The sequence below is a fragment of the Fulmarus glacialis genome, unplaced genomic scaffold (assembly GCF_000690835.1).
Source record: "Fulmarus glacialis isolate BGI_N327 unplaced genomic scaffold, ASM69083v1 scaffold3473, whole genome shotgun sequence".
Taxonomy (NCBI): domain Eukaryota; kingdom Metazoa; phylum Chordata; class Aves; order Procellariiformes; family Procellariidae; genus Fulmarus; species Fulmarus glacialis.
This window is the reverse complement of record NW_009203414.1, coordinates 16990-30082: the sequence shown is the minus strand read 5'-3', so window position 1 is coordinate 30082 and position 13093 is coordinate 16990. Positions and strand designations below refer to the sequence as shown.

Genomic DNA, 13093 nt, shown 5'->3' with positions numbered 1-13093 from the left:
GTACACTTACTTATACACACATGCATCTTTGGCCAACACGTTTTAAAGATACTGAGGGAGAAGTTTCAGCCAAATTTACTGAAAGACTAAGTGCAAAGATCTCACATGCCTCCGTATTTTGGGAAAATAGGTGTCTACGTGACAAAGTAAAAAATTATTAGTACCACTAGTGGGGAAAGGGTTTACTGCTCACCTTCTATTAGACACCAGTGAATCTTCAATGGACAAGCCCAAATCCTCAAACAATCCCTTTTCCAAATTACCACTGTTTATCAGAGCTAGGCTTACATTCGGTGCCACCTGATGCTCTCATTTGAAACAATAAAAATGAGTAACTTCAAAACTTGAGGACTCCAAAAAAGAACTCGGTCTGAAGGCAGCATCTGAATGATCTGTACTGAGTACTTAATCTTAAAAAAGCTCCAGCTATGTATGGTAAGGAACAGTATTTCCTTCTTCAAATGTCTATGTATCAGTGTGAATGCTCTATGTGAATTGCAAGCAACACATACAAGTGAAAGGTTTTCTTCCCTGCACAGAACAGTTGCTCAGTGTTGCATAGTTGGCCAAAATGTAGAGCTTCAAGATGCTCAGACTATGAGAGCAGTGTTAAACTTTAATTTTTGAGTCTATGTTGACTGGGCACTAGAGGCCAGGACTGCACAGGACTTAATGGTCAAAACTGGAATTCTCACAAGCAGAAAATGCACCTATTAGATTTATTTTTAAGGGGAATTAGTCTAATACACTGTATGCAAGTTAAACTGGTTTTCCTCCATTCTGAGTGAAGTTTTGATTCTGCCACTCCTTACAAGGAGCAGCAAAACCTAGTTCACTGGTTGCACACCATCTACAGCACTAAAAAAAGACAGAGCTGACTCCCAAATTTCTTGCTCCCTTAGGCATTTTGAAGGACTTCAGGCTGAAATGAAAATTAACTGTTCTGCTACCAGCTCGCTCTGTTCTGCTGTTTATGGTACTGAAAGGAATTAGAGGTGTCGAAGCAGTCCTAGTTTGCTTGTCCCACAAAGGGACATGGGAAGTCTGTGCCTCTTTAACCGACCGTGTTAAATCAGAGATCTACGCTTGTAAGCACAGTACGGATACATACAGTGCACGCATACCCACTAACACAGCAGGATCCGCACTGACACAGACCTGAAGAAAAACCAAGAAAGTAGCACAAAGTCTTACACAACTCTAACAAACTAAACTTGTTGGTTTTGTCATCATTTGTTATTTCTCATGATCCCTGTGATGCATAAACCAGAACTCAAAGTATGGATTATTTTTCTACTTTCTCTGAAGAACAGTACCATTTCTGTGAGACGCAATTTTAAACACATTTAATTTCAAAATTTAAATTTGGTTTACCATAAATCAAAGGATTTACATAAAACTGATTTGCATGACAGCAATTACTTACATTTTCAATATCCGTGCACAGCAGTGAATGAGAACTTAAATCAAGGACTTGTAGTTGTAGTCTTGCTGCTTCCAGCTCCAAAGACAAATTCTTGGTTTGTTTTCTTTCTGCTGCCAGTTTGCACTCCATCTCCATAGTCACATTATTCAGTTTCTGCTGCCATTCTTCCTTGTCAGATAGATTTTGCTGTTTGAGATGATCTATTTCTTTTCTTTCAGAAAGTATAACTTTTTCCAGCTCTTGTATTTCCTCATTTTTCATATTCTCTTGAATGTGAAATTGGTCTTCGAGCACCTTGATGGCCTTCTCATATGTCTGACACAGCATCTGAAGTTCTTCTATTCTACTCTCAAGGTTAGACTTCCTAGGAGTAATATTCCTGGGCTCTCTAACAGAGTCCAATTTGTGATCATTATGACAATTTTGAACCAAAATTTTTTTTGCACCTTCTGGAATTATTTCTGCAGAACTGTCTGGCTGATTCATTTCCTCTGTCCATTTGCACATACCACTGTTACGAGAATCAACCACCTCACTTACTTCTATAAAACAGGGACTTCCAAAAAGATCTGAGGAAGAAACCATGGACTTAGTTTCATCTAATTTAGACAGTGTGTCAGTTTGGCTAGAAGATAGTGGCACTCTCACAGAATCTATATGAGCATTGCTCAGACTTGTCGACAATGCAGAATTTTCTGCCTTCAGTATTTCAATACAAGACTGTAGCTCAGATATCTTTGAGCTCATATTGCAATGTTGTTCATGTAATCTTATATGTTCATTTTGGAAAGTCAAAAGCTTCTCTCTTACTTCAGCAAAGTGTATTTTAATTTCTTTGCTGGACAATTTTAAATCTTCATAGTCAGAACTGGGTCCAGTACTGCATTCTTTAAGTCTGAAGGACATTTCCTTATTATCAAAATACATTCTCAGATCGCCGTTATCACTTTGATCCATAAGTTCATCAGGAATAATAGCTTCCTCTGCTTTTAAATTTTTATCTGCGTTCATTATGTTCTCTTTCTCCTCTGTCACTTTATTAATTCCTGTGATGCCATTGGTTTTTGAGTCTTTAAATTCAGAGGCTAATAGAATATTCTCACTCTGCAACCTCTCACACATTTTCTCAAGCTGACTCAGATTGTTTATCGTTACCTGCAAAGAGGATGCCAGCAAGACCGATGAATAACTTTCATCCATTCCTCTTTTGCCACAATTCTGGGAAACACTATCATAATTATACTCCAATGAGTGGCCATCTTCTAATACTGTAAGCGCAGAATTCGAAGTTTTCAATTCTTTAACAGACAGCAGTTTTTGCTGCAGTGTCTCTTTCTCTCTCACACTTTTCTCAAGTTCTACTTCCATGCCTTTTAAAGCAGTCTCCAGTTGCATCACTTCTAACTTGTAGTTCTCTAAGGAGAGTTCTCTGTCCTCAAAATCCATTTGAAGAAGCTCAAGTTTAACTTGGTATTTATTCAGCTCAGCATCTTTTTCTTCCATGAACTTCCTTAACTGTTCTGAATGGAGTCTCTGTTCACAACTAACGCCACACATTAGAGGTTCACTTTTTGTTTCTAGTTCCTTCCCCAATTGCTCCTTGTCTTGAAATACGATACCACATTTCTCCTGCATTGTATTTTGTGTTGCCCTGATATTTAACTTTTCCTGTCTGAAACAGTCAAACTCCATAGAAGGCACATGTTGGATATTTGAAAATTCTGACTGCAGTTGCTGAAGTTCTTGAACCAAATCCTTTTTTATTTCTTCCGAGGCTATTAGTTTATGTAAGGTGTCTCTATTCTCACTAAATACCTGTTTCTCTTGTTCTAATTTTGCTTTCTTTTCCTCAAATTCAATTGTCTGCTCTCTCAGAATGCTCATCATGTTTACATTTTCTTCTTCCACTGATTTATACTTTGCTTGCAAAACTTTAAGCTCTGTTTTGATTTCTTCAGTTCTTGATTCAATATTTTGTCTTTCCTCCTTGTGTTTTCTGGACATTTCAGAAATTATTTCTTCTCTTTCCTTTAAACTATCAGAAATATTTTTATTTGCTTCCAGTAAAGTTATTTGTTCTTGCTCTAAAGCTCTGCTTAAATCCCTAAGGGTTGCGTTTTCTTCAGCAAGTTCCTCCATTTTTTTGCTATATGAGCAAATCATTGAAGACATGTCCTTCTTCTCTGAATCCCATGTCTCAGACATGAGCTTCAGCTGTCTTACTGAATCCTCAAGCAGTTTATTATTGGTCTTTAAATACTGAAGCTCAGCTTGTTGGTTTTCTAATCTTTCGTTCAAAGTTTGCAGTTGCACGTTCTTTTCCTCAAGAACAGCTAAAGTTTTTTCAACTAATTTCTGACGTGCTGAAATATCTGCTTGCAAGTTACTAATCTGCTGTTTAGTTTCTGTCATGAAGCTTTCATGCATCTGTTCCACATTAAATAATCTTTCTTCTGTTTCACCCTTTATTTGCAGTAAGTCTTCATATTGCTGCTGATGATTTGAATTCAGCTGCTTTTGAGCCACTAAGGAAATCTCAAGAGAAGAGATCTGATCTTGTAAAATGGCCAGATCCTTAGTTTTTCCTACTTCTAGAAGAGTGCTTGCACATCCGTGATCCTCAGCAATGGAGTTATTTGTTGCAAGTTGCATATTATCTAAACCAGTTTTATCCTGACCACTTTGTAAATTAACTTCTCCCTCTTCTGCCGTTTCTGAAGTACCTTTTGCTTTTATAAGACAACAGATTTTTTCATATTCACCAAGCAGGTCATGATAACATTGCTCCCTTTGCAGTCCTTCACTTGCTGCTAACTGTAACTTTTCTTCTAGTTCACCAACTTGGTTGGTAAGCTGGAATATTTTACAGGACATATTTTCTATCTCTTTACAGTACTTTTTATCAGAACATTCTGCTTTCCGCTGAAGTTCATCAAAAGCTTTTTTTTGTTCTTCTAATTCTGCACTTTTACATTCCAGCATGTCTTTAAGTTCTCTAATTTCTGTGCTTTTCCTGTCACTTTCAGTTTCCATCATTCTGAGTTTCTCACTATGCTCGTGATTTTTGATTTGCTGACTCTGAAGGGAACTCTCCAAGCCATTAATATGAGTCAGCATACCTTCCTTTTCAGACTTAAGTTTATTTATAAGATGATCATTTTCATTTTTCCATTGAGAAAAAGCAGTAGCCTCTTTTTGCAATTCTTCACATTCTCTCTGCTTGAATCCAAGGAGCCTCTGCAAAGCTTCTGATTCTTCCTCCATTTTACTTATTTTACAGTTTTGTTCTTTAATATGATTATCTTTTTCCTTGAGCAGGTCTTCGGTAGAATCTTGTTGCTTTTCCATGTCAGCTAAAGCTATTTTCAGCTTCTCCAGCGAAAGGGAGCTCTCTTGCTTTTTAAATTTCTCTTCCAGTAACTTCAGCTCTGCTTCCTGAAAAGTATTCTTATCTGTAAAAGAAAAATACCATCAAATCTTTCCCAGTCAATACTGGTAATTCAACTGATAATTTTCTAGATGAAAAAAATTACTATTTACTTTTACAATTTTCGATTCTCATTCTAGTGCAAAGCATTACTCTCAAGTTACATCACTGGATAAAGGATCATTTATATCACCTTAGGCTATCGGACACTACGTACTCATAAACATTGTCAACTTTCCACTCTGCAGTCTGATACAAGTCTACACTCCAAGCTGGTCAGTCCTTACTTCTCAGGTGTAACTACGTGTTGTTGCTGTGTCTCACTTTTCACCAAATTTTTATACAAAGTAGCACTGCCTTTTTTTTTTTTTTTAAAAAGCAGGACAGGTCTCATTCCAGTATGTGAACTTCTTGTGGATCAGTCTTATACTCCGTTTCTGCCAAAGAATGTCTAATTCTACACAGTCATTTTCTAAATTGTCACAACTGTTTCCCTGCCTTGATAGGAGCAGACTAAGAACCACCAAACCTAAGTATGGGGGGAGGGGGTAGGCAGGGAGGCATTACGTTCCACTAGCGAGATGGTAAAGGCTGCAAATTTTCTATATGATCAAAAACAAATCATCAGTTGAAAGTCAGTGAAAAGTTTGGTCATTAATTTTAAAGAGAACAGAATCAAATTCAAAAGCTCCATTTTGAAATCTTACATGAAGTTTGATTGATGCACAGAAACAACAAACGGGATGCACAGAAACAACTGGGAATCTATCCCCTTTTTTTAGTCAGATCCAGCAGAACTACAAAGTATATTTCAACTCAATTCCTGAAAAACTGTGTTCTCAATTAGAAACAAACACTGCAAGCAAGACTCAACTATCAGTGGTTATGCAACATTTTCCTTCCTTTTTTTTTTTTTAAAAACTCTGTGAAACACATAAAAGAATTACAAAACAGAAGTTTTCTGGTTTAAATAGATTCTATGAAATTCAGTTTGCTGATAAGTTCAGTATACTTTGATTAATTTCAAAATTGTGTATCTTCAGGAACTGTATACATTCATAGACAAAAATTAATTTCCATTTAGGACAAACTCAATGTTGGTTAAAAACACTAATCACATCCCACAGTGGAAACCTTTTTACTTTAATTCACAATGAAACTTACAGGATTGCAGGAAACATACATCATTAAACATGTAACAAGAATTCTGCAAATTTAAATATGTAACTCACTTTTCATCTCTTCTGCAAAACTCTGGCTCTGCTTTAGAGACTGCTTGACCGTATTTAGTTCTTTTTCAAGTTGGTGGATCTCTTGCAATTTTTTTTCAAGTTGACAGTCAAGAAGCTTTTTCTGCTGCTTCACTTCCTACAACAAAACCAAGTAAGACCGTATTTCATGTGAATTGCCAAGAAGATCAAACAATTCAGTTTATTTAAATCAAAAGAAAGATATTCCATTAGGTCCTATTAAGTCTTAACCCAGCTATGCATGGGTTCCTAAGCACTGCTTGGGAACATAAGCTGAACTATTCTTAACTAGTTGACAGCACCTGAGAGATGCTGCCAGTTGACGTAGTCAGCATGTCCCTTGTTTGCATAGAACAAACAGCTCCACATGACTGCCCCAAACAGATTGAGACAGGACAGGACACATCCTACAAAATCCAAGTTGAAGAAGTTAGGCTACTTTCCCAAAAAACCAAAGGAAACAAATCCCTGCAATAGCATCAAAATTAACAAGAAATTTATAGATCAGATTTCACCTATCATCTCATGTAGCGAGTAGTTCTCTCTCCACTGAACATCATCATCATGGCAACACTGATCAAATTTTATTTAGAAGTGCTTACTCTTTCAGAGGGTTGTTTTGCCATTAGGAGTATTTTCTTCCAAATAAATTTGAGTTTTAAAAAAACAAACAAACAAACCAAAACATAAACAAAACTATGTAACTACATTGCATCTAGGAAGCCAAATAAAAGTTCTTTTAAAGAAACTAATCCTTTTTCTCCAGACTCCTGTGCTGCTGGACAACAGATGGCATGGAACTGGCATGGTCCAATTGGAAACAGGCCGTCAATTATTCATCCGTTTACTACTAGCAGATGGACAGCATTTCACAAAAGCCAAGCTCAAGAAATGGAAAGGTCTGGATGAAAAAAATTAAAAGCTTGCTGGCACGGCAGGCTTGTTTTTGCAACAACATAAATAAATTACCCTCAGAACATGATTAAAATTATCACTGTCACTAGCAGTTACCTTCCCTTCTACTCATAGCGTTCCCTACCCACAGTTTAAAAAAAAAAAACAACCAAACATCCAGTCACATACAAGTTTCAATGAAGTTTTCTAGTAATCTTAGCAATAATTTTTCAAAGAAGTGTCCAAACTTATTGCATTCAAAGCACCATATGCAGATGCAATACAAGAACACAAACTAAACAAGTCTGTTCATTAGAAAATCTATGAAAAGAAAAACAAACAAGTTTAAGGAATTAAAATGGCTGAAAGGTCCCATTATTTTTATTTGGTGCAAACATTCCCAATAAGCAGCACTCAGCAAAACCCAGGAACCCATAATTTAATGGACTAAGTATCTGATAGTAACTAGTCATTTATATTTTCCAAAGCTATAAGCAAAAGAATCAATTTGGTTTCAATCCAGTTATCGATTCTACTTTTACTTTGTATTACTCAAGTTAGCCATTCTGCAATTGTCCCTTGAAAAAGGAAAAACCAAACCAAAGCAAACTCGAGAACCTATATACAGGTAGTACTATTATTCTAGAGAAACTCTTCATGGGACAGGCTTATGAGCAGATTAGGAACTGACTGATCAATTTTTCCAAGAATAGTTATGGGCTTGCTGGCACCATCAAAATATAAACCATATGCTAAGATGCCAGAACTGCTAAGCTATTGAGATATCACCATTGCAAAGCTTAGTAGTCCTTAGGCTAAGCATATCCTGCATGTCTCACAAGTGTATCTGTTTTGCAACTTTTTTGAAACACCAATCTTCTTATACAGTAAGAACTAAACACAGCAGTGGATTAACCAGTTGAAAACAACTGTATTCTCCACTGGGTAGTTAGACCATTAACATAAGACCGCAACAATTTCCCTTTAATAAAGGAAAAGAAATGCCAATCTCACTCTTGTTTTCTTTCGCTATAAACAAAATCTACTGTCAACAAAGCCTCCAAGACTTCAAAACAATTCAATGTAATTTTTTGCATTATACTTACTTATGAAAGTGAAGAAGACAAGCATTACCCTAAGTTCTACTGACATATACCATGCTTTCTCATGTGCGAGTCTTAAGATAGAGAACCATAGTGTTACTGATCTCTAAATATTACAATCTACCCCAGATTAAGCTTCTTTATAAATTTATTGGTCATGTTCTAATACAACATCACAGTCACCAGCTGTTCAATTGTCTGACCAAGACAAACAAATATGAAGAAAAAAATCTGACTATAGTTACAGCCTAGTAAGATGGATACAAGACTGGTAGATAAAATGAAGCACTCCCAAGAATTTGCAGCAAAAGAGGTATTTCCACAAATTAGATGCTCTCTGACAATGGGATCTCAAAAAACTGTATAAAATCTAACCTCATTCCATAATTTCAAAGCCAGAAAGGGCATGAAGCCACAATATCTGATATAAACTATCTTTTTTTTTGTCTAAAAATATGAAAGATTGCATTAAGAATGTGCAGAAGCTTGATGGAGGCTTTCCTCCTCTGGGATACATTGGAAGAACAAAAATTATCTTGATTAGCCTTACCACTGGAAGGCACTCGTTACATTTATTTACTAAATAGGTTTCAAGAACCACTATCTGGCTTCGAGGCCAAGTGGCATGGAACAGCCCATATCTGTACCACTAAAGTCTTCTATCTTCCAAAACAGGTGGCTCTAACCAAACTGCTTGCTGGGAATGGTCCCAGGCTCATGTGAACTCCCAAACTGTGCCTGGGAATTGTATGAAAGAGTGCTAGTCAGCTGGGCCAATACAAAGTGCAATTAACAGTATAAATAGTCACATTCCAAGAGCTGGGAATGTTCCCAGACGTTGTAATCTACCAGCACGAATGTACCTAAAGTGTCACAATATACTAAAGCTGTACCAATGTTTGTGCTGATCTGAAGAAAAAACACTATTTTACTTTGAATTTTTTCATAGAATTTTGACAGGGAAATTTTTGGCAGAAATTATGCCGGGTTATTTTATATCTGCTCATGACAACAGGCCACAAGCAAAATAAGAGTGTTTAAATAAAACAAACTGTGACATGAATTACATAGGTATTGAGCTCTCTTTCTTTTTTACTTCTGATTCTCCAAATAAAGGATAAAATTTGCATTAAGAGATCTCTAGAGGCACAACTGTAACAATTTCAAGTGTAGCTGCTCTAATTGCCACCAAGGCAAAACAATATACCTGAGACGACAAAGAAGACATTAAAGTGAAAAGATTTCTGCATGTGTGAATATGAGGTAGTATGGCAGCATCCAACGACTTCCCTGAATTTATCTTCATTTGGAGGAAGTTTTTACAGCAGCGTATATTTGTTGAACTCTGTTTCTTCTAAGAAAAATGCATTTGTTTTTAAAGAAGATATAGTAAGTCTTTGTACAAAATCACTGAGTTTGGCAGTGTGCATCAAAGCAGTAGTCAATGATTCCAGAATTTACTTTTAAAATCAGACAAGCATTGATGTATTTTTATCTCAGGACTAAAAGCAAGAATCTCTTGAAACAAAAACCTATTTTTGATAAAAGATAAGTCCAACATGAACTAGAACCATATCAGCAGCGTTACAGCAATGAATCCTAACCGCGCAGTCAATTCCACAAATTGCATTAATCTACATGACGTTAGTGAAGACCTCATTTTGTGTTACAACTAAGATACGTTATTAAGATAATCCATAAAAGTGTTTAAAGATTGGTTATGGGAAAATATGCTATGTGAGCAAATGCTCGACAGTATTAGTGTTTACAGATTGCCAATTTATGCTATTAATTCTATCAACTGCTCTTCTGCATTGGTTACCTCAAAGTTTCTTGTAAAATCAGCTTCTTTAGCCCGGGCTGCTAATAAAGCCTGCTCTGCTCTGCACAGCTTCTGGGTGAGATCACTGGTATCATGTTCCAAGCGTTGTTTCACTGCCATTACCTGTAAGAATGTTGAAAATAGTCATTGTATTCACAGGAATATATAACTTCTGTTTTTAAACTCCCATTCTTGAACTCCAACATTGTATTACAAAATTAAACTACATTGTTTTATCCCACCGTGAACCTAAGGTTGCTTTACTGTGGTTTAGAAAATAGCTGCTTGTTGCCTTTTCACTCCTTTGCCTCTGACCAGAAAGATGGTATGTCTCTAGACTGTCTGAAATTGCAGCTACATCACCACAATGATATCTGTAGGATACAAGTGAGATTGGGAATGTAATAGCCTTTTTGCTAAGCTATGAGAATCAGAAAGTTAGGATCATAACTGTATTTATTGCTCCATTCACACAGATTTTATAAAAACTAAACAAGTTTTAGCTCTTTCAAAATAGCCCTATAACGCTCCAGATTAAAAAGGAAGGAAATGCCACTATCAGGTCAAAAAAGGAAGAGAAAAGTCTGTTCTGAGGTCATTAGGTAATAAATTAGCTTTCTTGGAGAAAGAACTAAAAGGCACCTCTTCTTCTCTCTATGAAATCAATTTCTTCAGTAAGCATATACAAAAGAATGTGCATATAAAGAAACCTCCACTGAAAACATTTGACAGAATGTATTCCCATGGCTATAATTCTAAAAATAAAACAAGCCTACAAGAAAGCTGTTGTCAGTTTTAGAAATGCTGTTTCAGTTCAGCCTGCCTGCTAATGGGGCTTCTCAATATAACTTTCAAAAACTTGTGGCCCTTTTTAGAAATTCAGTTAGCTCTGCTGCTTTATAGGGGCTCTCAAGGGTTTTTGAGGCTTTTAAACGGTCTTCTTTTCTGGTCACTTGCTCTTTAGGCTTGTGCTGCTTTCTAACTTCCTTAAAATTGTGGTTTTGTGACAACTAATGTGTTCTAATAGCTAGTTGCTGCCAAAGCTGTGGAAGACCTCCTTTGTACTGATGTTCCTCCTTACATAAGCCCCAACACTCATCTCATTATGTGGAGAACCAGTTCAGGGAGTTAAACTGAGAGCAAACACTTATGCCTGTGTACACATACGGTAATTTATATATAATTTTTTCTTTGCTCTTTTAGCTCCTGTATCAGCTCTCTGCAGGGTCACATGAGGAGTAGCACTGCTAAAAAAGAAGTACCAGGAGTGCATGGCCAGGGTGTATGAAGTGGGGCTGCTGTTTCAAAGGGCAACTACCTGTTGATCAGTTTAGCTCCATCATCAAACTGCACCTCTGCACATTTTCTATATAAGGTGTCTCTCTCTTGTGTTCAACCTTAGCTGCTCCTCTCCCACACAGGTTTATTTTAGCTGCACTGTTCAGCATTCGCACCTCCTTCCCTGTGGGAAGTGGACTAGCCCCAAACTTTTAAGAGCCTGTAATTCACATTTAAATATATAGTATTTCAGTGAGAAATGGTAAATACAAAACAGCTAACACAAACTGTACAAAACATTAATACAAGTCCCCACATTAATTTTTGCTTTATGTGTAACTAAATTAAGGCAGTACCGCTGAGACAACTAAATACCAGCTCTAGTAGAAGATTTTAATATAAAGAAGCCTACTTTGTCAAATTCTGTCTGCAGAGCGTTGAAGTCATTTTTGGCTTGCTGTAGCTCCTGATTCAGTTTGTTTCTTATCTGGTTGAACTGCTGATCCAGTGTTTGTAAAGAACGTTGCTGACAAGAGAGTTCCTAGAAAACAGTGGTACAGTAGCAAAGAAATAAAACACATAACTGCAAGAACTCTCTATTTTGGTTACTGGAGTGATAACAACTGATTTTCATTAGCAGATACTGCCTGCTCCGAGATACTTTCTTACACAGTGAACAATAGTTTAAAAACAACTTTGATGCATACTGCAGATGTCACATGGGTAAGAATGGCCCTAACCCAATTTATGTCATCTGCTTAAAAACTCCATTACAGCAACATTCCTATCACAAAAAGGAGGAAAAAAAAAAAATTATCTAAAACTAGTGAAAGTAATGGTATTAAAATTCTTCATCTTAAAGATAAGTTTCATATAAGAATTATATTACACTACAAGTCAACAAATTAATCTCTGCTATTATTTATCATACTATAGGGTTGATTTTTTCCTAGGAAAATTAAAAAATAGTCTTAAAATAATACCTAGCATGGGACTGAGGAACAAGATAATCTTACAAGGGCAGTCATGAAAACTGCACAAAAAATAGCGTTCCCAAAACAGACTTCCTGAAATCTATAGAAGGACAATATAGTTCGTGTGGATCTTATGACATGCCAAGTAGGCATCCATTAGGACAAACAGCTGTACTTGTTATTTCTTATGAGGACTGTTCCTATGCCTTTGGACCTTATAGTTGTGATTCAGCACAGATTTCAGCGGTTTATTAGGATGTAGAACAATAAGAGGCATGAGGGTAATAAAAAGTAGTGAAGGAAAAAACCAGGATATTTATCAGCAATAATAGCTATGCAAAAGTTGCAATATGCTCTACTAACAAATTCTAAGATCCTTGTGAAGGGAAAAGGCTCTTGCGCTTCTCTTATTAGTTTTAGAGTATAGGCGTAGTTACTTCATACAGGCAAGCTGCTTCACTAAAAGGCACAGTACCATACTGTCACCAGTCAAACAAAACAAAGCAAAAGGAAGAAAAAAATGCAAACAAAAACCAAACCAAAACAAACAACAGAAAGGAAACGTTCACCGTGAAGGAACTAGAGCTGACATTTTCTGCAATGTGGCTCTGGCTCCCAGGTGCATGAATCCCCTGCACACAAGTCAAGTGTATTTTAGTCAGTCATATCTGTGAAACAATGCCAGCACCTCTTACATTCTGCTCGAGAGCAAAAACAGCACAACAGGCCCAAGCACTTCCTACACCAGTAAGACATTCAGTAAACAAACAGTTCTTGTTTATCAGGGAAAGTATGGATGAGTGTGAAACTGTCATAAACAGAAAACCCAGAAAGATCAATGCTAGTATGTGTGTGTGTGTGTGTGTGTGTGTGTGTATATATACATATAAAAAATCTAGCATTTTTCTACATAGAACCC

The 13093-nt window shown here is 36.6% G+C and overlaps 1 protein-coding gene across 1 annotated transcript in view; it reads right to left on the bottom strand.

Annotated features, from left to right (window-relative positions):
• Window positions 1-13093, bottom strand: part of CENPF (centromere protein F, 350/400kDa) — a 42402-nt gene that overhangs the window by 13284 nt on the left and 16025 nt on the right. The window contains exons 8-11 of the mRNA XM_009574612.1: window positions 11613-11741; window positions 9923-10045; window positions 6086-6221; window positions 1427-4878 (exon numbers count right to left, since the gene is read on the bottom strand). Of these exons, the coding sequence (XP_009572907.1) occupies window positions 1427-4878; window positions 6086-6221; window positions 9923-10045; window positions 11613-11741 (3840 nt within the window). The remainder of the gene's footprint in view (window positions 1-1426; window positions 4879-6085; window positions 6222-9922; window positions 10046-11612; window positions 11742-13093) is intronic.